The following is a 23,218-nucleotide window of genomic DNA, read 5'->3' as shown; positions in this document are numbered from 1 at the left end:
CTGGGGCAGGGTCATGTGCACCAGCTGTTCTGTCACTATTGTGAACTTGGGGGGAGAGGCTGGCTCCGTTCCGCCATCTGCCAGGCTGCTGCAGCACCCTCCTCTCTCTGCCTGCCCCCCACCCCATGAAAACGCTGCCTTAGGTTGCCTGCATGGGGAGATGGGGGCAGCAGCACAGGTGAGCTGATCAGCACCCTCAGAGCACTATTTGCAGACGGGTCGAGCGTCTGCTGACCTCGCCCTCCAGACGTGTTACCGTATTTTTCACTCTATAAGACGCACCAGACCACAAGGCGCGCCTAGTTTTTGGAGGAGGAAAACAAGAAAAAAAATATTCTGGATCTCAGAAGCCAGAACAGCAAGAGGGATCTCTGCGCAGTGAAAGCAGCAATCCCTCTCCCTGTTCTGGCTTCTGGGATAGCTGCGCAGCCTGCATTCGCTCCATAAGACGCACACACATTTCCCCTTACTTTTTAGGAGGGAAAAAGTGAGTCTTATAGAGCAAAAAATACGGTACTCCTCTTCTGAATCCCAGTTGCTGGAAAACCACAGGATGGGGGGGGGGTTGCTCTTTTCCTCAGATCCAGCCGGTTCATCTTAAGCTCATCATTGTTACCACCCCTACTACCCCCCCCCCCCAAAAAAAAAACACCATTCCTCTGGGCAACATTCACCCAGTTCCTTCAGTCTCTTCCTGCCTCTGCCCATCTTCAGAAGATTCTCCTTTCCCATCTGGCCTCTTCTTCAGAAAGATCAGGGCGCTCTGTGGCTTTTCTGCATCTGACCGCAGAGCGGCAGGAGAGCTTCGCTTCCCACTTGAGTTTTGCAAAAACCCTCTCTGCTTTCAGGTGGGTCTGTTCCGAGCAGCCTTCGAAATTCACCAGGCGCATTTTGCACCTGGCTATCGGCCACCTGCGACCAGGTGAAGGTGCCCAGATGGTGCCTGACGTCTCCACCACCTGGAGGTGCCTGCCTGGGGTTCCGTGAACCACGCACCAGCAACACGTCCTGTAGAATTCTCTCCCATTACATTTTATCAGAATGAATTTCCGGAACCCCAAAGCCATATTGGAAAATACAACTTAAGAGCTGTCTGGCCCCCAAATGGCAACCAGGCCTTCGTTTTGGCGACTGTAACTCTGGTTTAAGGAGACATTTGTGGCCCCACTTTCATATCTGAGCTTCTAACACTTGAGATTTTCCCCCTTGCAGAAAGCCTGTGATTCCCCTCACCCACGAACCGACCCATTTTTAATGCGGAATGCTTCAAGGAGCAAACGCTGAGCCGGGAACTCGAAGGCGGGCGGGTTTTGTTGTTGTTCTTGCAGCTGCCAAGGGGTCCTCCTTGCGAGGAAGCCCACCCCGGCGGAGAAGTGGCTGGCCTCAGCCCCACCGCCTCTTCCTCCTCCACTGGGCACCCGAGGAGCCTCTCTTCCTGGATACTTGGAAGGGCTGCTTCTAAATTTAGCTGCTGCTGCTCCTCCTCCTCCTTCCAAAACATCATCTGAGCAGACACAAAGCAGAAAGCTGCCTGCTGGGCTTTCCACCCTTGGTGGACTTCAGAGAGGGAGGACTGCTTGTAGATTCATACACACACCGAAGAAGGCCTTGTCTCTGTCGCCTTCTTCCTGTTAACGGAGAAATGCGAGGGCTCCCTTGGACAAAAAACAAGGACCCCAGCCAGGAATCCCAGAGCAAAACAGCAGCCGGTAGGCTTGGTCTTGATTGAAGACTGTTGTGACAGGACTCCCACCTGCCACCAGGTGGAACAAGATGGAAGCCCCAAACAAAAGAGCCCCCAAACTTTTATTAGCTGCTAATCCCATGTCCCCCCCCCCAAACTACCTCACTCATACATCATGAAAGGGGAGGTCTGGGGGCAGGAATCTGAGCATCCTGGCCCCTGCCCCATGGTTCCCCTTGCCCTCCAACAAACACACATCAAGTGGAACAAAAGAGATATTTACATTTCCCTGTTTCCCAGCCAGGTTAATAGCGCCCTTTTGTTACTTCTGGAATGGCTACCTGTCTGGCACTCAGGTATTAGGATGCTCACCTGTCTATAGGAATTTCTGAAGTTTTCCCCGTGAGCCAGTACAGTACATAGATACATTTATCAGCGAATTCTTACATTTGGTATCGTTCAGCAAAGGCCCTTTGAATAGATAGGAAGAAACTGTGACCAAGTGTTTTGTGGGGACAAGTCACAAAAGCCACAAAAGTGATTGTGCTGGTTTTGGTAGTGGGCTGCATGTGTGTGATATCTGCTGGAGGGGCAACCTCCCCCCCAGCCTATACATAAATTCCTGCAACATTCCCCGAGGCGGAGGGTGGGAAGACTCCTGGAGGGAGGGGGTCAGGAGGCTTAGCTGACCAGAGACCCCCAGATGGGCAGCCTGCAGGGGTTTGCCTGGCTGGAGAGGAAGGGGTCTGGTCTGACTTGTGATGAGGAACGGTTGAGGGAGTTGGGTAGGCTCAGCCTGGAGAACAGACAACATAATCGATAGGACTCTAGGAAATGTCAATTGAATATTCAGCCACTTATTATTGAGGGGAAGTGCGTGGAACAGGTCTCGGTGTTTCGATTTCTGGGAATGGAGATGAGAGATGACCTAACCTGGGGAGAAAACAGCAAAGACCTGGTGAAGAGAGCACAATCTCTCAAAGGACCTGTTGATGGCATTTTACCATTGCACTGTGGAGAGTGTATTAACTTATGGTCTGTGTGCGTGGTTTGGGAGCTGCAAGGCCAGGGGAAAAACAATGCTGTCCAGGGTTGCAAAGACTGCAGAGAGAATAATTGGGTGCCCTCTTCCCACCTTAGATCAAATCTATGCTTCCAGGTGCCATAAGAAAGCGGCAGAGATAGCGCAGGATAGTGCGCACCCCGGAAATGATCTCTTTCAGCTTCTGCCTTCTGGAAGAAGGTCCAGGGTTATAAAGACTAGAACTAGCTTCCTGAGAAACAGTTTCTACCCAAATGCAATTTTGGTTTTAAACGCAGTGTAAGGTAGTCTCTGGACGTGGGTGGCGCTGTGGGTTAAACCACAGAGCCTAGGACTTGCCAATCAGAAGGTCGGCGGTTCGAATCCCCGCGACCAATAAATCCTCGGCCAATAAAGCGAAATGAGCGCCGCAACCCCAGAGTTGGTCACGACTGGACCTAATGGTCAGGGGTCCCTTTTCCTTTAAGGTAGTCTCTATGGGAGTATATTGAATTTTAAGAATGGGGTATCAGAGTTTTTAGGGGGGTAACCAGGTTGGGATAGCTGGGATAGCAGGCTTATTGGTTTTTAATTTTTTATGTAGATATTTTTTTCCAATTTCGTTATTCTGTATGGGACAATGACAATAAAGATTATTGTATCGTATCGGAGAGCCACCTTCAGAAATTTGAAGGGCTGTCCCCTGTAAGATTGCGCACAACCTTGTTTCCTGCTGCTGCAGAGGGCAGGACCCAAAGCGAGGGATTCAAACGAACTTTCAGAGGGTCAGAGCTGATTCACAGGGGAACGGGCGACGACTCTCCTCCCTTGCAGGTTTTTAAGGCTCTCGGAGATTCTTCAGCTGTGATTCCTGGGTTAGGTGGCCCTCGGGGTCCCAATTCTGTGACTCCAAAGCTGGGCCATGCTGAATCTTGAAACAGTATACAGCATGTAGTTCAAATAGAATACACCACTCAAACCCCCACGCAGCCCTGAAGCTTCCTGGGTGAGCGTGGAGTCAGTCGCGGCCTCCTAACCTCCCTCGCAGGGCCGTTGTAAGGAATTGATTGAAGAGGGGTCTGTGTGAACTATGTTTTCCTTGGAGGAAAAGGCAGAATTCAGCGGAACCTCGGTTGTCAAACGTAATCCGTTCCGCAAGGCCGTTTGACTTCCAAAACGTTTGGCAACCAAGGCGCAGTTGCCGAAATCCGTTGTGGGGAAAATGGAGCCGTTCAACTTCCGAGGCGCGTTCGGAAACGGAAGCATTCACTTCCGGGTGGTCAGCGTTCGAAAGCCGAAACGTTCGACTCCCGAAGCGTTCGGTGACCGAGGTTCCGCTGTACGAATGCAGTGGATCAGGTCTTCTGCTCACCTGTGTGAGAGAACAGGAGAGGCCAGCCAGGTGGACCCACGCCAGTCACAAAGCGTGCCTGGCATCTGGGGGACTTCGGACGCTCCTTCCCCCTCAGCCTCCAGCATCCTGCATCTGGGGAGGCTTCGCTGTGGGGCTGCCTGACTCCTCCGACTCCTCCCCAAAGTGACCCTCTTGGGCCTTGGCGGAGGCTTCCGTCAGCCAGCCTGAGTCACTTGGAAGTGCGGTTTTTTTTGGGGGGGGGGCTCCTTTTGGACTCTGCGGGGGCTTCCTGTGAGCTTAAAGACCCTGTTCTCTTCCTTCCCAGACCTCTCCCGAAACCGCTTTGCCGAGGTCCCCGAAGACGCCTGCCACTTGATGTCCCTGGAGGGGCTGAGCCTGTACCACAACTGCCTGCGCAGCATCCCCCCCGCCATCGCCAACCTCCAAGCCCTCACCTACCTGAACGTCAGGTAACTCGCACAAGGGGGAAGCCAGAGAAGGGGCGAGGGAACGGGGTGTTTCTCCAGGGGTGTGGCGAGAGCCCTCTGGATTCCCTCGCGTTGGCATTGAAAGCCATGAGCGACTCAGGCCCACTATACAGACCCTCCCAGGTTCTGAGATTGGCATAGGGGGCCTTCTCGGAGGTTCCTCTGCCCTCGGGGGCTCAGGGGCCTGCCCCAGGAGAGCTGTGGGGCTCCCTCCTCCCCACAGAGGTGCTCCCGGCCCCTGGCTTTTGCCACCTGAGCTGCGCGTTTTTACGACCCACCTCGTTTCCCTGGTTGCGAGCAGTTTCGAATCGGCTTTGATTTATTTCTTTTCAGTTCCCCAAGGTTATTCCAACAATAGCCCCGTGACGACAACGCCGTTTCACATCTTTTCAAATTGCTCCTTTATTTTTTAAAAAATATTTTTTATTAAGAATTTAAACAAAACATATTATCTTAAAAGATATCATCTTTGATTCCCGCCCCTCATTTCCCCCCTCCCCTCCTCCCCATAAAATAACCCACCCACCCCCCGACTTCCCTCAGCTCCAATCTGGTTTCTCTACAAATGCTATTCCCTGCATGTTACAAAATTGTATAGATCCTTAATTTATCTGACTGATTATTGTCGATAAAGAGTTTGTGAGTGTTTATTCAAAACCTGCCAAGGAGTCCAGTTCACTTTGTTGTTTCTTTAAATACTTTGTAAAAGGTTCCCATTCATCTTTGAAGTCACAGTTATCCTTGTCCCGTAGTTTATGTCTCAATTTTGCCAATTCTGTGATTTCCATCAATTTCTCTTGCCATAGTTCTTTAGTCGGCGTTTCCTCGTTCTTCCATCCTTGTTCTATTAAGACTCTCGCCGCCGTTGTCGCATACATGAAGATATTTTTGAACTTCCTTGGCAGGTCTTTTCCTACAATCCCTAACAAAAATGCTTCAGGTTCCTTAACAAATGTTAGATGGGACATTTTCTTCAATTCATTGTATATCATCTCCCAAAACTTTTTAATTTCATTACATTCCCACCACATAGGGTAGAATGTCCCCTCCTTTTCCTTAACTTTTCAAATTGCTTCTGATGCTGCAACCTGCCGTGGGACCTTGGGAAATAGAGAAGACAAAATGGAATAAGCTGCTCCCTTCCTCATTCCCCAGCTCACCCGTACTGCTTTGCCGGTCTCCCCTGAGATTTGGGAAGCCAGATCTCTCCTCCTCCTCCTCCACTGTTGTTTTCTTCCCTGCAGCCGGAACCAGCTCTCTTCCCTGCCCTCCTGCCTCTGCCGGCTGCCCCTCAAGGTCCTCATTGCCAGCAACAACAAGCTGGTCTCCCTGCCGGACGATATCGGCACCCTCAGCACCCTCCGCCAGCTGGTGAGTCGGCGACGCCGGGGGGTGGAATTCCTCTGGGACAGAAGCCCCCGGGAGACGGGCTCCTCTTGCTTGCTTGCCTTCCCCCAGGGTTCAGCCTCGCTGGTGTCTCCACTCTCAGCTGGGCTGAAGCCACGTGGGGGGTGGGAGGGATCCCCAAGGCCCTCCAGACCTGAGCCTGAAAGACAGCAGGACTGCCACCACCCCATCACATGCTTTGATCCGCTAGGACAATCCCCTGCAGACAATCTCCTGTATCCCTCTCTCACCCCAAATCGCCTCGAGGACGCCTAGGTAGAATTGTGGTGGGGGGCCCCCTCTCAAACATACCAAGACAACACGAGAACGGGGCCTTTTCTGTGGTGGCTCCCCATTTGTGGAATGCCCTCCCCGGAGAGGCTCGCCTGGTGCTACCATTACATGTATTTAGGTGCCAGGCAAAAACTGGCCTCTTTACCCAGCCCGTCAGCCATTAGACAGTCTATGTCCTTTTAATTTTATTGTTTTATCTTTTTGGTAAACTGCTTTTGAGGTGGTGGTTGGGTTTTAAAAAAATAAAATTAAATTGCTAGTATGTAAGTTCTATGAAATAAAGACGCTTCCTCTCCCTGCTCAATGCAATAATAATAATAATAATAATTATTATTATTATTATTATTATTATTATACCCCACCCTCCCCGGCCAGAGCTGGGCTCACGGCGGCTAACACCAGTAAAATTACAGTAAAAACATAATGGGGGGGGACCAATTTAAAATACAGGTTAAAATACAATTTTAAATGCAGCCTCATTTTAATAGTAGCCCATAGATCAAAACCATAAGGGGAGGGAAACATAAGGTTCAGACTGAGTCCAAACCAAAGGCCAGGCGGAACAGCTCTGTCTTGCAGGCCCTGCGGAAAGATGTCAAGTCCCGCAGGGCCCTGGTCTCTTGGGACAGAGCGTTCCACCAAGTCGGGGCCAGTACTGAAAAGGCCCTGGCCCTAGTTGAGATGTTTCCAAAGCAGTCTTAGTACTGGCACCCCTAAGGCTCTCTCCCTGCCTCCAGGGCTCTCCCTCCCCCCCCCCACTGGGATGGGGCTCTGCTCACCTGCGACCTTTTCCCAAATCCTCTTTTCTGCCCCAGGACGTCAGCAGCAATGAGCTGCAGTCCCTGCCGGCGAGCGTGGGCGGCCTGGAGTCTCTTCGGGACCTCAACGTCCGGAGGAACCAAATCGCCGTCCTGCCCGAAGGTTGGTACCTTCCCAAAGCCTTCCCCCTTTGCCGGCGCCATCTGGGCAGATCCTGTGCTTCTAAACTGGTGACGGAGGCACCCCTCCCTGCCCCTCTGAGAGCCAGTGAGGTGCAGTGGTTAAGAGCGGTAGACTCGTAATCTGGTGAACCGGGTTCGCTTCCCCGCTCCTCCACCTGCAGCTGCTGGGTGACCTTGGGCCAGTCACACTTCTTTGAAGTCTCTCAGCCCCACTCACCTAACAGAGTGTTTGTTGTGGGGGAGGAAGGGAAAGGAGAATGTGAGCCGCTTTGAGACTCCTTAAAGGGAGTGAAAGGCGGGATATCAAATCCAAACTCCTCTTCTTCTTCTTCTCTTCTTCCCCTTGCTCACGGACGCCTGTGCTTTGCCCCACCTCAGAGCTGTCGGAGCTGCCCTTGGTGCGGCTGGACTTCTCCTGCAACCGTGTCGTCCGCATCCCCACCTGCTACCGCCACCTGCGGCACCTGCAGTCCATCCTGCTGGAGAACAACCCTTTGCAGTTCCCACCTGCGCAGGTAACAGGGGAGCAGGGGGCCGGGCGGCTGAGAGCTGAGACTGCTTGGAAGGCGGGGGGCCGGAGCTGGCCTGTGGTTCTCCCCACCCTTTCCATTTATCCTGCCCTTAGTGGGGGCTCTCAGTGGGGCCAGGATGTGTAACAGGCTGGCGGGGAAGGCAGGCGCGATCCGGCAACTCGTCGCACCTCCTCCTCACTAAACGGGGCAGGCGACCTTCGTTTTGTGGGGGCCGCTGCTGCCACCCTGTAACCCAGCGCCTCCATTCTCCCTGCAGATCTGCTCCAAAGGCAAAATCCACATCTTCAAATACCTCAACATTGAGGCCTGCAGCAAGGCGCGGCCGGACCTGGCAGAATTCGCACAAGGAACCCGCCCCGCCGGCTTTGGGACGTGGTAAGGCGGGCAGACGGGGGCCTGGGAGGCTCTGCTAAGCAGCTGCTGCCCCATGGGAAGGAGCAGGGGGCCTGGGGCCAGAGGGGGAGGAGAGAGGCTGTACCTGGGAGGAGGTGTCTCTGGAGCTGCTTTAGCCACCAGAGAGGGGCATGAAGAGCATTGTTTCCAAGAGGCCTGTTTCTGTGTCTGTTCCCACAGCCTCCCGGACGATTTCTACCCCGTGCGGCAGTACGGCGGCCTCGACTCAGGCTTCAACAGCGTCGACAGCGGGAGCAAGCGGTGGTCGGGGAACGAGGTGCGGGAACGCCTTCCTCCTTTCCTTGCGGGGACATTTTTTACAGTTACGAAGGGGAGAGAGGGAGGGCTTTGCAGGGGCCCTGATCCCTGCCTCGGCGGCCCTCGAAAACCTCACGGCCAGAGGAGCGTGATGTGAGCCTCCTGGCCCGGTTGTGTCCCATCCTAGTCACGCTGTTATAGGATTGCAGGGTTGGAAGGGATCCGCAAGTCTCCTCCAGTCCAGCCCCCTGCCGTGACTCCCTAACGCCTGAGAAGCAGCCAATGATCACACCTCAGTAATGCCTGGCAGAATAATAATAATAATAATTATTATTATTTATTTATACCACGCCCATCTGGCTGGGTTTCCCCAGCCACTCTGGGCGGCTTCCAACAAAGTATTAAAATACAGTAGTGTGTTAAACATTAAAAGTTTCCCTAAACAGGGCTGCCTTCAGATGTCTTTTAAAGATAGGATAGCTGCTTATTTCCTTCACATCTGGTGGGAGGACGTTCCACAGGGCAGGCGCCACCACCAAGAAGGCCCTCTGCCTGGTTCCCTGTAACCTCGCTTCTTGCAGGGAGTGAACCGCCAGAAGGCCCTCAGTGCAGGACCTCAATGTTCTGGCTGAGCGATGGGGGTGGAGACGCTCCTTCAGGCCTACTGGGCCTTTGAGGCCATTTAGGGCTTTCAAGGTCAGCACCAACACTTTGAATTGTGCTTGGAAATGTCCTGGGAGCCAATGGAGGTCTTTCAGGACCGGAGTTATGTGGCAGCCTTTCTGGGTCACCTTCCAAGGTAGCCCCACGAAGAAGGCTATCCAAACCTTGCTTAAAATACGAAGCAGAGTCCACCGCCTTCCAGGGCCATAGAATTCTAGCATCAAAAAGTTGGAAGGGACCCCCATGGGTTATCTACTCTAGCCCCCTGCAATGCAGGAATTGCAGCTCAAGAATCATGCCGCCTCTGCTTAAAAGCTTAAAAGCTGTCGGACGGCCCTTACCACCTGTCATTTGCTGTTTCTCTCTCCTCCTTCACCTCCCCTCTTTCTCCCCACTTCTCAGTCCACAGATGAGTTTTCGGACCTCTCCTTCCGCATTGCTGAGCTGGCCAGAGACCCCAAGCAGTTGAGGGAGAAGCGCAACGGGACAGGTGAGCAGCCAGGCAGATGGAGGGGGTGGTGTTGCTAACAGCAAGACCTGACTTTGGGCCTGGAGGGAGGGGGGAAAGAGGGAGACCTGAGCCCTAACCTGTTTCCTTCCTTCCTCTGTTCCCCCAGTGGATGCGGCTGACCTGGAGCAGATTGACTACATCGACAGCAGCGTCAACGGGGAGGAAGAGGAGGACGAGGTCTCAGTGGGAAAGCCAGAGAGCGCCTCTCTGGGGACGGCACCCTCCGAGGTGAGAATGGAGCTTGCCCTCCTACTGGCAGATCTCTTGCGGTTACTCTTGGGTCCTTCCAGGGCAGGATTTCCCCACGTCCTGCTGGGAGAGTTGGAAGGGAGGGCAGGGGTAGCGTCCGAAGATGGCGAGGCCCCTTGCATTCTCCCCAAACAGAGGAGCGACTCTGGGGTCCTGGGCAGGCAGAGTGTGGCATTTGTGGGCTGGGGGCAAAAGCTTCTGAATCATCTTGTTTTGCTTGAACAAGATGATCACCAGGGGGGTGATAAGAGGGTTGGACTGCCAATAGGAAGACGTCCTGACCACCTTCTCGCCTTTGTGTTCTGCCGGAGGGAGTTCCACAGTTCAGCTGTGAAAAACGGGCTTTGTTTTCTTTGTCCCAATTCCCCCAACGCTCCGCTTCATGGGACGAGTTCTGGCGTCACGAGAGAGGGATGAAAGCTTTTCCCTATCCGCCTTCTCCTCCCCGGGCGTAATTTTCTAAGCTGTCACATTGCAGCTTCAACCAGCAAATTACTTCCTCCCTCCCCCCCCCCCCTTTATTTGCTCACGTTTTCTCTCTTCTTGGCCTCTTCTAGGACTTCCAGAAGCCCAGGAAGAGCTCCTCAACTTCCCTCCAGAAAACAGGACTTGCGGAGCAGGGCCCGACCGGCAGGTGTGTGGCGCCACCTTGCGGCCAGCTCCCCGCACAAGCGGGCGGGATCTCGCGCCGGATGCAGCCTTGTCCCTGTGGGGTCTCCTTTCCGTCTCCACCAGCTCCCCTTCCTCCCAGGGTGCCGTTGACCCGTACTCAATCCTGAGCTTGGGGTGTGGGGTCCTCAAATCCCTCTTGGCTGCTGGGAATGGCCCAAACCCCACATGCTCTTCTGGGCTTTGAGCCCACTTGCTGTGGGGCGGTGTTCCCTCCTGCTGAAAGGGGAGAAGGGTTTCCCTTTTGCAGGGGGTCAGGCAGTCAGCCAGTGATAGGCAGCAGGCCCCCCCACCATGCTTTTTGTGTCCTGTGCTGTGTCCTCTGCGACACCCTGCCTCTTGCCTTCCCCCCTCCTCCAGGGCCAGCCTTCCCCGGCCGGAGCCATTTGGGGAGGAGCGCCGTCGCCCCGAGATCCTTCAGCTGTGGCAGGAGAGGGAGCGCCAGCAGCTTCAGCAGCGGCCCCTGTGGAGCCAGGGGGCCGAGAGGAGGGAGAGGTAACAGCCGGGAGGGGTCGGGGGCTGGTCCTTCTGCTTATTTATAACAGTTTTTGCATACCACCCTATCATAAAAAATGCAGCAATAAAACCATGCCATAAAGCCACAAGAAGTTGGAAGCAGACCTCGCTTAACCCTCGTGCAAGGAGCTGCCCTTAACTGCCTGCCTGTAGCCCTAAGCTGCCCCCCAAGTGCCTGTGAGAGGGAGGAATTGAACCCAGGCCTCCTCAGCCCAATCCTCTGCCCACTTTATGCTGTTGGCTGCTGTTGCTATCGCTCTCTTCATCAAATAAATAAGATGGGACTCCTGTCTTAAAACTCAGAAGCCAGTGGCTGTACCTCGGTTTTTGAAGCATCTCGGAAGCCAAACGTTTCAGAACCCGAACATCGAAAACCCAGAAGTAATTGCTTCCGATTTCGAACGCACCTCGGAAGTCGAACGGCTTCCTAGGTGTGTTTTTCATTTTTCTCCGTTGACTTTGCCAACCGCCCTTTGCTCCCTCAGTTGTCGAACATTTCGGAAGTCAAACGGTCTTCCAGAACGGACCGCGTCCGACAACCGAGGTTCCACTATATTTCATTTCATTTCATTTATTGCATTGATAGCCCAGCCTTTTTCTCCGAGGTGGTGTGTGTGATTCTCCTCCTTCTCCTTTAATCCCCACAACAACCCTGCGGGGCAGATTAGACTGGGAGGCGGGGATGACTGGCTTCACGGCCGATTGCGGGGATTTGAACCTGGGCCTTGAACCTTGTAACCGCTATGCCAGCCTGGCTGTTGGGAAAGGGGGTCCTGAGTGATGCAGCCCTTCCACCCAGGACACCAGCTAGACGGGTCCAGCCTCTCTCCCTCTCTCCTTGACTCCGGGTTTCTTCTCTCCCCCATGGCAGCCTGGCAGAAAGCAGCAGCAGCAGCAGCCTCTCCCAGCTGAAGCATCGGAACCAGGTAAGGACAGATGAACGGAGGGAGGGGGCGTGCATGTCTCCCCCTGTGCCTGCTTTCCATTCAGAACATTTCGGGCGCTCTTCACGGGGCTTCAGAATGAAGGCTCCCAGCCAGACAGGAGGGCTGTCTTCTGCTGTGTAACTAGAGCCACATCGCTCAGGTGTCTTCCCCTCCCTTTGTGTAATGACATGAGCAGAGCCTGCTGGGATCAGGCCAGCCGTCTGCCTAGTAGTCCAGCATCCTGTTCTCACAGCGGCCAATTGCCCCTAAGGACCTAAGACTCCAGATAGACTGCCACCGGACCTGGAGGTTCCATAAGAAAAGCTGTGCTGCTGGATCAGGCCAAAGGTCTATCCCAGCACCCTCTTCTCACAGAGGCCAACCAGGTGTGTGGCGTTCCCAAAGCAAGGAAGGCTTGGAGCCTGATTAATAAAATACACACGAGGCTTGACCAGCGAGACTCTGGGAGGAGTGTGTATAATAATAATCCCTCTCCACCCCTTGGCCCAGGTCGTTTTATTCACAAAAGAACTTTTACACAGTGTTTGTAAGAACCAATCAGATTTCCCCTGAGCGTTTCAAAAAACCCCACGTGGGACAAAGTTAAAGATTAAAACTACAAAGAGCTGATTTGAGCATACATAGTAGTTCAGAGTTCAGTAGTTCAGAAACAAGGAGGAATGCTTTTGGGAAACCCCGGAGGTCATAAACAGGAGAGGCAGTATTTGCCATCTCCTTGTGAACTCTCTTCCTGGCCCTTAAGATCTATCTAAAGGTTAAACTACGTCAAAGTAACCCACTATCCTTATGTACTGAGGATGCCTGATGAAGCAACTGGCCTGTGTTTCAGAATGCTTATACGTGCCTGTCAGCAAATGGCAGAGATGCAGAGGCTTGTGGGATTTGATCAGAAACTATTGTCAATGAATCAAACCCAGCAATGCTTCCATAGCGGACACAGTGGCTTGCTCCATATTTCATAATTCCTCATAGCAATCCCACCTGGCCCCCACACTCTGGATATTTGCACCCCTACATTGGTGCCTGCTGGAAACCTGCAAGTAACGGTGCCCCCTTTCCCCCCCCCAACCCCCAATCTCTCTTTTAGGGACCAGAGCAGCTGTCTGGCTCCCCCAGGCAAACTCTGCACTCTGCAGGTGAGTTCCTCCCAATATCTGGAGGGGGGTGGGCACGGGTGAGTCTCCTGGCAAGCAGAGGGGGAAGCTTTTATTTATTATTTCATAAAATCCGGTAAGAAACAAAAGCCTCAAAATGGTTTGCAATGGAAAACCAACAGCCGTAATTCAAGTTAAAATAGCGATAGACTAAAAACAAATTGAAACTCACGTTGACTTTCTTAACATCTGGGAAGGCTTGTCTAAACTCCAGGGGTGGATTTGGGGCTTTCGGATTTCAGAGTCACCCCGTGTGACACCCTGCCTCTCGCCTTCTGTTCCCCCGTCAGCAATCGGGCTGCAGCATTCTGCACTGATGGCTGCCTCTGGTTCAGGTGCGAGGGAAGTCCCATGTTGAGGGATGCCTTGAGGCGGGGGGTGGGGGGGAGTGTGTGTGTCCCCCTGGCAGGCAGTTTGCAGGACTGGTGCAGGATTGAGGTTGGGGAGGCAGGAATCCGGTGGTCTCCTCTGGGGCGTCAAGGCGTCCATTTGCTCCCTGCCACCTCCTCCCCCTTTCTCCTCCAGTGCAAATCCCCAGCTCAGCGCCCTCTTTTCTCATCCTCTCCCTCCTTTGCAGATCCCATTCACCCTGCCTACCCTTCGTCCCGGGAGCCCAGCTCCGTGCAGAAGCCTTCCAGCTTCCTTTTCCGCTCCTCCTCACGGAACAACATGCAGCGGGGCTCCGGTGAGTAGGGGAAAGGGGAGAAGCCTCCGTAGGGAAGCGCCCCCTCCGTTAGGCAGCGGTGCTGCTGGGCCCTCTGCGGCCACGCATCTCCCCCCTCGCCCCAAAGGGTGTGGCCTCCTGACGCAGCCAAACGGGGCTTGGGATCGGGGCCAGTGCAGGCTCCCAGAGGCCCCCCTCCATCAACATGGCCCATGGCAGGTTCACAACCCCACAGCATCAATTCTCGCCAGCGAAATGGGGCTGTGGGAGACTGTGAGGTGCCCTTGTTTCTTTGGTTATCTCTCTCTTGGACTACTGCCATGCGCTCTACGTGGGGCTACCTTTGAAGGTGACCTGGAAACTACAACTAATCCAGAATACGGCAGCTAGACTGGGGACTGGGAGTGGCCGCTGAGACCACATAACACCGGTCTTGAAAGACCTACACTGGCTCCCAGTATGTTTCCAAGCACAATTCTAATAATAATAATAATTTATTATTTATACCCTGCCCATCTGGCTGAGTTTCCCCAGGCACTCTGGGCGGCTCCCAATCAAGTGTTAAAAACAATTAAAAACAATTCAAAGTTGGTGCTGACATTTAAAGCCCTAAACGGCCTCGGTCCAGTATACCTGAAGGAGTGTCTCCACCCCATCGTTCTGCCCAGACACTGAAGTCCAGCTCTGAGGGCCTTCTGGCAGTTTCCTCCCTACGAAAAGTGAGGTTACAGGGAACCAGGCAGAGGGCCTTCTCGGTGGTGGCGCCCACCTTGTGGAACACCCTCCCACCAGATGTCAAAGAGAAAAATAACTACCAGACTTTTAGAAGACATCTGAAGGCAGCCCTGTTTAGGGAAGCTTTTAATGTTTAATAGGTTAATGTATTTTAGTGTTTTGTTGGAAGCCGCCCAGAGTGGCTGGGGGGACCCAGCCAAATGGGCAGGGTATAAATAAATTATTATTATTATTATTATTATTATTATTATTATTATTATTATTATTATTAGGAGCAAAGGGCACCCAGGTTTATTACAGTTTACGTGTTGCATTTCCACCCCACCTTTTCCTCTGAGGAGTTCAAGGTGGCACACCTCGTCCCATCCCATCCCCAAATTTTTATCCCCTATGGGGGAGGCGAGGCTGAGAGGCAGTGACTGGCCCCCGAGGTCACGCCCAGTGGGAGCATTTGAACCCAGGTCCTGATTGAGCCCTCCTAATCACTGCACCACGCTGGCTCTCCTGCTTCTGGTACCCCAGGCCCCCCCATTAATTTCAGGAGGGCAGAAACTGCGAGGGGCACAATGTGGATGTAACTTGCGCGCTTCTGCACGGCAAGACCTGGCGCTCTTCCCAGGCCTCTGAATGAGGAACTGGTGGCTTTGAGCTTTCCCCCCTCCTCTTTCCTCCCCAGGTTCCTTCTCGCCCGACCTCTCCCCTTCTGAGCTCAGGAACCAGCGGAGGCTGCGTGCCGGATCGCAGGCCCAGGACGAGAGGGAGCATGCGGCTCAGCTGCGCAAGGTACAGACCCCCCAAGAGCCAGGAGGAAGCAGCTTCCAAGGGGGCGCATCTCTTGGCGCCTGAACTGTAAACAAAACCTTGCATTAGGAATATGATGGGCTCAACAGGTATACCGCCCCGTACCCATAGCTCCCAGGGCGGCTCACAACACAGAAGCGCAATAAAAAAGGAAAATGCAGAATAAAAATAAGAGCAAATACAGTGGTAACTCTGCTTGCGAACGGGATCCGTTCCGGAGGCCCGTTTGCAACATGAAAAGAGCACAACCCGAAGCGCCATATCTGCGCAGGTGCGCGGCGCGATTTGGCGCTTCTGTGCATGCGCGAAGCGCGATTTAGCACTTCTGCGCATGCATGAGCGGCGAAACCCGGAAGTAACCCTTTCTGGTACTTCTGGGTTGCAGCAGGACGTAACATGAGGTATGACTGTACGTTCCTATGCCGCTTTATATTTTTGAGGAAGAAAATGTCCAAGCGATTTAAAACCTTTGTTGACACATCAGGCGAAAAATTCAGAAATACAGGCAGCAACCGTTTGAGGCGCGTTCGAATCGTGCCCAACTCAGGAGTGGGCAGAAAGCATCTCTAGAAGGGGCGGCGCAGGGTGTTGGCTTTCTCGGCGGTGATTCAAAGACACGTGATTTCACCGAAACGCAAGGTGCCTTGGGGCGTTACCCCCATGTCAGTGGGGTAAAGGTAAAGGGACCCCTGACCATGAGGTCCAGTCGTGGCCGACTCTGGGGTTGCGCGCTCATCTCGCTTTATTGGCCGAGAGAGCCGGCGTACAGCTTCCGGGTCATGGGGCCAGCAGGACTAAGCCACTTCTGGCGAACCAGAGCAGCGCACGGAAACGCCGTTTACCTTCCCCCCAGAGCGGTGCCTATTTATCTACTTGCACTTTGATGTGCTTTCAAACTGCTAGGTTGGCAGGAGCAGGGACCGAGCAATGGGAGCTCACCCCGTCATTGCGGGGATTCGAACCGCCAACCTTCTGATCGGCAAGCCCAAGAGGCTCAGTGGTTTAACCCACAGCACCACCTGCATCCCCGTGTCGGTGGGGAGCTGCCTGTAAAAACATTGCAGAAGGCGCTGAAGATGGAGTAAGCGGGGATGGCTTGAGGGGGCAGCAACGGAGGGACGTTGCGGGTCTGCTCTGACCTCCGAGTCCCAGAAGGACCGGCAGGAGGCGAGAGGGATCCGCTTACGCTGGGATCCTGCTTGTGGCTTCCCCATTGAGGCCTCTGGTTGGCCACTGTGAAAACAGGAGGCTGGACTCCCTTGAGCCCCCAAGGGCCTTATCCGGCCGGCTCTCCTTAAGTTCTGCCGTTCTTCAGACGCTGAGCCTGACCCAGCAGGGCCCTTTGTAAGTTCTTACTCTCCCCCGGTAAAAGATGGCCAGCATTAGTGGCGCACAGCTCCAGCGGATGCTGAGAGGTGGATGTCCAGTGAGCCCTCGATCCCCGGCCTGACTGCTCCTCCTTCTCCCCTTCTTCCCCGCAGGCCATCGAGTCCCAGCTGAACGTCACCCTGGCCGAAGACCTGGGCGAGGCGCTGGCCAACGGGGTGGTCCTTTGCCAGCTGGTCAATCACCTGCGCCCTCGAGCCGTGCCCTTCATCCACGTGCCCTCCCCGGCTGTGGTGAGCCTTTGGGGTCGGGGAGCCTGCCGGACCCCCAAGTCCACAAGAATCAGGGGCTCCCAAGCTGCCCCCTTGGACCCATAAACTCTTTTTTAATATAAATTTATTTGGTTTTGCAAATTAAGAGTTTTCCAATCGCACATCCAGCATACAACATAAAAACAAGCGTCTCCTGGACTTCTTCTGGGAAGCTTTTAATGTTTAATAGGTTATTGTATTTTGTTGGAAACCGCCCAGAGTGGCTGGGGAAACCCAGCCAGATGGGCGGGGTATAAATATATTATTATTATTATTATTATTATTATTATTATTATTATTATTATTCCCTCCTCCCCTTTATGAGTCCTATTGTTAAGCATTTCCTCCTACATCTTTCATAATACAGTGGTACCTCGCAAGACGAATGCCTCACAAGACAAAAAACTCGCTAGACGAAAGGGTTTTTTGTTTTTTGAGCTGCTTCGCAAGACGATTTTCCCTATGGGCTTGCTTCGCAAGACGGAAACGTCTTGCAAGTTCGTTTCCTTTTTCTTAACACCGTTAATACAGTTGCGACTTGACTTCGAGGAGCAACTCATAGAACGCGGTGTGGTAGCCTTTTTTGAGGTTTTTAAACACTTTGGTGATTTTTGAAGCTTTTCCAAAACTTTCCCGACACCGTGCTTCGCAAGACGAAAAAACTCGCAGAACAAATTAATTTCGTCTTGCGAGGCACCACTGTAATACAAATCTCTCACATCTCCCTTATATCCAAAATTCACCATAAAACTACAAGGGTTATTCCAGTCCTGCTAACGATGTTTACAATGGTCTTTAAGATTAGTTATAAATTTCCCCCATTATTAACATTTTGTGTTCCTGATGGCAAAAATGGCCGGAAGAATCAGAAATCAGGAAGATCTTGGACCCATAATAATAATAATAATAATAATAATAATAATAATAATAATAATAATTTATTATTTATACCCCGCCCATCTGGCTGGGTCTCCCCAGTCACTCTGGGCGGCTTCCAACCAAATATCAAAAACAATACAGTATCAGACATTAAAAACTTCCCTAAACAGGGCCGCCTTCAGTAAAATAGTTGTTTATTGCCTTGACATCTGCTGGGAAGGCGTTCCACAGGGCAGGCGCCACCACCGAGAAGGCCCTCTGCCTGGTTCCCTCCCCTACGAAGGACATAATTCAGAATAGCGGTTTTGTTTCTACGACCCGCTAATAACAATAGAATTCAAAACGGTAGCAATTGCTGCTGATTCAAAATTCGGTTTAAGCTACTTAAGTTTGATCGGTTCAACAAAACGAATGGGCACTGGATCCCAGTTCCCTCCTGGCACCCCCCCCCCCCGCCTCTGAGCTCCCCCCTAGGTGATGCTCCCGCCCCAGGGGCACCTAGACCAGGTCTGCCCAGCCCGAGGGGTGCGAGAAGCTGCCTAAGGTCATTGCTTCACCCAGCTTAGTACTGCTGGCACTGGCCGGCAGCAGCGGCTGCCCAGGACTTTAAGCAGAGAAGAATCCCCGCCAGCCCAGCCCGGGACCTTCTGCGTGCCAAGCGGGTATCCTTCCCCTTGACCATTGCTGAGCTGACCACCTCTCTCTCTCCCTCTCGAAACAGCCAAAGCTGAACGCCATCAAAAGCCGGAAGAACGTGGACAGCTTCTTGGCCGCCTGCCGCCAGCTGGGGCTCCCGGAGGTGAGGTTGGGCATCTGCGGGGGTCTTATATGTGTGCTGCTGCTTGCTTGTGCCTGCTGGGGAGGGAGGATTGGGGGGGACACACACAGGAAGACCCTCCTTTGAGAAACGGCCCCCAAGCCCTGTTTTTGCACCACACACACACTCTCTCTCTCTTTCCATTCCTGCTCACACATTGCCCCCAACTCCCTCCCCAGTACAACTCAGAGCCCTAGAGTTGCAAGGGACCCCCGAGGGTCATCCAGCCCAACCCCCCGGCTCGGGCAGCCCCCCAACCCCTGCTTAAAACACCTTCTAGGGAGGAGAGCCCGCCAGTTTGCGAAGGGGTCCGTTCCGCTCTCAAACAGCTCTTGCCGCCCGAACATTATTGGCCGGAATCTCCTCTCTTGCCATTTGAAGCCGTGGGTTCAGGTTCTGCCCTCTGAAAGCCAGCTGGCTCCGTCATCCACAGGATGATAGAATGGTACAGCTGGAGGGGACACCGGGGGGTCATCCATCCCAACCCGCTGCAATGCAGGGATCTCAAGGTGGCCGTTGGCCAAACAAGGCCCAGTTTCCGGTCCGGCTGCCCTTCTCTGCAGACTTTGAGCCCCCTCCCTCCCCACCCGCAGGCCGCCGACCTTCCTCTGTGTGCTACCGGTGTGTTTTTGTGTGTGTTCTGTGTTCCCTCTGCCACAGGTCTCTCTCTGCTCCGCCTCCGACGTGGCCGCCCTCCTGCAAGGCAACGTCCGCGGCTTGCTCCGCCTCCTTGAGGCCCTGCTGCCCCTGCCATCATCGCCGCCGCCCGCGCCCCCCGGGGGGGGCAGGCCCCTCGCCCCGCCCGCCCTCTCCGAACACCTCGCTGGCTTTGGCGTCTTCTATGTCGTCCTCATGCTCCTCCTCTACTTCGCCTATCGCAACCTCTGCGGCTGCTGAGCGGGCGGGCAGGGGGGGGTCCCCGGCCACCCCCACCGGGCAGGAACAGGTTCTCCAGGGCAGACGTGGGTCAGGGCGCGTGCCCCACACTCCCCAGGCTGCGTGGAAGTCCGGGTGTCAGCCGTGCAGTCGAAGCGGGACACAGACAAATACCGTTTTTCCCGAGCCCAGCGATCCCTGCAATTCCCCCTCTTTAATAATAATAATAATAATAATAATAATAATAATAGCTCTCCCTTTCCCAGTCAGAATTAGCTCCCTCTGCCAGGCCCAAGGGGCAGGGGGGAGTGCAGGGCAGCCCCCCCTTGGCACCCGCCGTTCGGTCTCCTCTGTGCCTTGCTCCCCTAGCGAAAGGTGTTTCGGGGGCCGTATTTTGGCCGGGGGGAGAAGCCGCCAACTTCCTCCACCCCTCGGTTCACATGCACTTAAAACTGCGTTGCACTAATTCACGAGTGCCTGCAGGGGGGAGTTGGGGGTGTGCGGCAAGGGAGCACTAGCAGGCTCCCAAAAAACCTTAGGTGGTCCTAAAGCCTTGGCCCACCCACTCCGACACTGGGGGGTCTTCGCTGCCCCTGACCTCACACACACACACAGCGCGTCTCTGAACCAAATGTCACCCCCTACCCCAGATTTTGTGCCCGCTCCCCTGCGCTGGCAAACCTTTGAGGGGCTCGGCTGTTTGGCACCCCAAAGTGTGCCCTGGGGCACCTCGGTTTGGGGCTAAAGGCCACTTCTTCCTCAAATGCCCTTGCCCCCCCCGAAGCCTTTTGGGGTTCCCTGTTCTGGACCTCTTCCCTTTTGGGGCTTCTCGGGGGCACCCACCGCTGGACTTGAACTCCTGCCCTTCCTGTAATCCAAACGTGCAATTTCTGAAGGTCCACGGAGGGAGGGAGAGATGGGGGCATCTGCCGTGTTCCAGCCCACCCCATAATCTCTCTGGCACGGTGCACCCCCCAAGTCCGGGGTGGCGTTGGGGGGGGGGCAGGCCTTAAACAGGTGACAGGAATCGCCTTAATTCAGGGCAAAAGCGGCTCCTCTTTCTAGAGACGGCTGCAGTCAAATTCCAGCCCCTTCTAGTCTCGCTCCCCATCTCTGCTGCCTTAAATATATTAAATTATACATATATATTTTATATAAATATATAAATATATATATATATTTGAAGAGAAGATGATTATGGAATACTGTAATGTAAAGGAAAAAGGTTTTTTTTTTTGTCTTTTTAAGCATGTACAGAATTGTAAATATGTGGTGCTCTCCATCGATCGCCTGCCCCCTCTCTTGAGCAGGGGGGGGGGCCAAAAATCTTTTTCAAGGGCTTTGGGGTTGTTGTTTTCCCTCCCCCTTATTTCACAGTCCCCCCCACCCCACCAAAAAAAAAAAGGACTGCTGTACATTCTGCGTTTGCGCTCCTCTTGCTTTTTTTGTTCCTTCTCGAGAGGCGGCTCCGGTGTTTTCTGTTTTGTTCCTCCTCGCCTCGACTCCTGTACATTGTAAAATACCAAGAAATGAATTCTTCTTTTTTTTCCAAACGACGGCGGCAGCAGCAGCCTCGTGTTTCTTCCTTCCGCCTCCTTCGTCTTCTCGGTTGTCTTTGTATTTTTTCCTTCCTGTAACCGCTGGTGGGGTGGGAGCAAGTTTGCTTTTGCAATCCGTGTTACAGGGTAGGTGTGGGTTGTGGTCTGACGGTCAGAGCTTGCTGGTGGGAGTTGTAGTTCAGCGGGGGGGGTGTCCCAAAGCCTCCCTCCCTCCACCCACTCTGCAGAACCCATCCTGACCTTGAATATGCGCATATACCGTATTTTTCGCTCTATAGGACGCACTTTTTCCCCTCCAAAAATTAAGGGGAAATGTGTGTGCGTCTTATGGGGCGAATGCAGGCTCCTTGGCTTCAGCAATAGCAACACGAAGCCTCCGAAGCGCAGAGGGAGCGCTCCCTCCGCGCTCCGGAGACTTCACATTGCTTTCGATGAAGCCTGGAGAGCGAGAGGCGTCGGTGCACACCAACCCCTCTCGCTCTCCAGGCTTCAGGGATAGCTGCCTGAAGCCTTCAGAGCGCAGTGCGAATTCCCGCTGCGTTCTGGAGGCTTCAGGTTCCTTTCGCTGAAGCCGGGAGAGTCTTGCTCTCCCGACTTCAGCAAAAGGAACCCGAAGCCTGAGGAGCACAGCGGGAACTTGCGCTGCGCTCGGAAGGCTTCAGGGATAGCCGCGCGAAGCCCCTCCAGCAGGGAAAGGCGGCAGGGAGAGACTGCAGGCAGCTATGGCTTCTTTAGTCCCGCGCAGCCTCTCCCTGCTGGAGGGCTTGTCCCATAGCCGCGTGCAACCCCTCCGGCAGGGAGAGGCTGCGCGCAGCTAAAGAGGAAGCCAAAAAGGTGAGCAGGATCCATCCCGCTCGCTGTCTTGGCTTCTTTGCTCTTTGGGGCTGGGGGGGGGGGACCCGGGCTTTTTTTCTTGATTTCCCTCTCTAAAAACTAGGTGCGCCCTATGGTCCGGTGCGCCATATGGAGCGAAAAATGTGGTACACCTTTTCCGGCCTGCAAAGGGAGATGTGTGCAGCGCAGGCAAACTTTTCCACCGGCTCCAGCTGGGCAGGCCATCTCAGTCAGCGGCTCCTGGCCAGGCCGTTCTCATTTGGCTTGCCCTACTGAGAGAAGCGCCCCCTGCCTCCCTCCCCTGCTAACTTCTCCCCCCCCCCCCGGTCCCCCCCGCCCCCCCCTCAGGAGTCTCTCTGCTCCCCCCACCACGTGCTGGAAGAGGAGGGTCTGCCCCGTGTGGCCGAGATGGTTCGGACTCTGCTGGCAACACGCTGCGCTGCCCCACCTCTGGGGCGCCAGAAGACCTAGGCGGACCGGACAGGGTGGCCTAGGCGGACCGGACAGCAGGGACTGCGCCGAGCCGAAACCTTCGCAGGGCGGCGGTGCAGAGCCATAATCGCTCAGGGATCTTCGTCGGGACCAAGCAAGAGGAGCCGGGCGCTTCCCCAACAGGGAAACAAACTGCGAAAGGGCAAGACCCCTTTGTCAATGGCTCTCCTCCCGTGGATGGGAAGCTTCTCTCCAGATTTAACAAGAACATTTGTGTGGGGTTTTTTTTTTTGCATTTGTGCACATGTCAATGAGGTTGCATTTAAATAAGCAGCTGCCTCAGTTGCGTTGTCCATTAGCAAAGCCTGTTCTATCGCCCTGGGATTATAAAATACGGGGCAGAGAGGCCTGGCCTCTTCTTGAAAACTTCCAGCCACTATCAGCGCCCAGCCCTCCTTCAGCCCAGGTTTGTTTCCTTCCACAGAAAAAGAACTGTGGAGTTGGAAGGGACCCCCAAAGGTCATCCAGACCAACCCGCTGCAATGCGGGAGTCCCAACTGCAGCATCCTTGACAGGTGGCCGCCCAACCTCTGCTTAAAAACCTCCAAGCGCCCAAGGGAGTCCTTGCGTGGTGTGACCTCCGGCGCTTCTCCGCAGGGCTCTTTCTGTTCCATCTCCAAAGATCCAAACCTCTGAGCTGCTGCATGTCTGAATGGGCAATTGCATGTCAGCCCGGAGAACACCCAGGTCAGATTGGAGGGTGGGATGGGGTGGAAGCTTTCCTCCTAAGGACAACGGCAGGTTCGCTGACATCTGGAGGAGCTCTGCATCAGAGCAGGAGAAGCGCTCTGCCGGATGAGGCCAAGGGGGCCCCTCATGAAGAGGGGGCCCCATCCTCTCCTCACAAGGGACAGCCAAGGGCC

The 23,218-nt window shown here is 54.1% G+C and overlaps 1 protein-coding gene across 3 annotated transcripts in view; it reads left to right on the top strand.

Moving 5' to 3' along the window:
• The window catches only part of LRCH4 (leucine rich repeats and calponin homology domain containing 4), a 61,380-nt gene extending 38,743 nt beyond the window's left edge, over positions 1-22,637 (top strand). For 2 of the 3 annotated variants that reach the window (XM_077916739.1, XM_077916741.1), the window contains exons 2-18: positions 4,385-4,529; positions 5,792-5,918; positions 7,043-7,148; positions 7,547-7,683; positions 7,958-8,076; positions 8,275-8,371; positions 9,418-9,505; positions 9,633-9,754; positions 10,333-10,409; positions 10,805-10,939; positions 11,832-11,886; positions 12,995-13,043; positions 13,639-13,746; positions 15,137-15,243; positions 16,743-16,880; positions 18,499-18,576; positions 19,255-21,023. In XM_077916739.1, coding sequence (XP_077772865.1) covers positions 4,385-4,529; positions 5,792-5,918; positions 7,043-7,148; positions 7,547-7,683; positions 7,958-8,076; positions 8,275-8,371; positions 9,418-9,505; positions 9,633-9,754; positions 10,333-10,409; positions 10,805-10,939; positions 11,832-11,886; positions 12,995-13,043; positions 13,639-13,746; positions 15,137-15,243; positions 16,743-16,880; positions 18,499-18,576; positions 19,255-19,491 — 1,925 coding nt within the window. In that variant the 3' untranslated portion in view covers positions 19,492-21,023. Of the gene's footprint in view, positions 1-4,384; positions 4,530-5,791; positions 5,919-7,042; positions 7,149-7,546; positions 7,684-7,957; positions 8,077-8,274; positions 8,372-9,417; positions 9,506-9,632; positions 9,755-10,332; positions 10,410-10,804; positions 10,940-11,831; positions 11,887-12,994; positions 13,044-13,638; positions 13,747-15,136; positions 15,244-16,742; positions 16,881-18,498; positions 18,577-19,254; positions 21,024-22,211 lie in introns of those variants that run through there. The other variant, XM_077916740.1, reaches the window with a different exon arrangement.
• Positions 22,638-23,218: the final 581 nt, after the last annotated feature.

The sequence above is a fragment of the Podarcis muralis genome, chromosome 13, assembly GCF_964188315.1.
Source record: "Podarcis muralis chromosome 13, rPodMur119.hap1.1, whole genome shotgun sequence".
In the NCBI taxonomy this organism is placed as follows: Eukaryota; Metazoa; Chordata; class Lepidosauria; order Squamata; family Lacertidae; genus Podarcis; species Podarcis muralis.
This window is presented reverse-complemented; position numbering and strand designations above follow the sequence as displayed.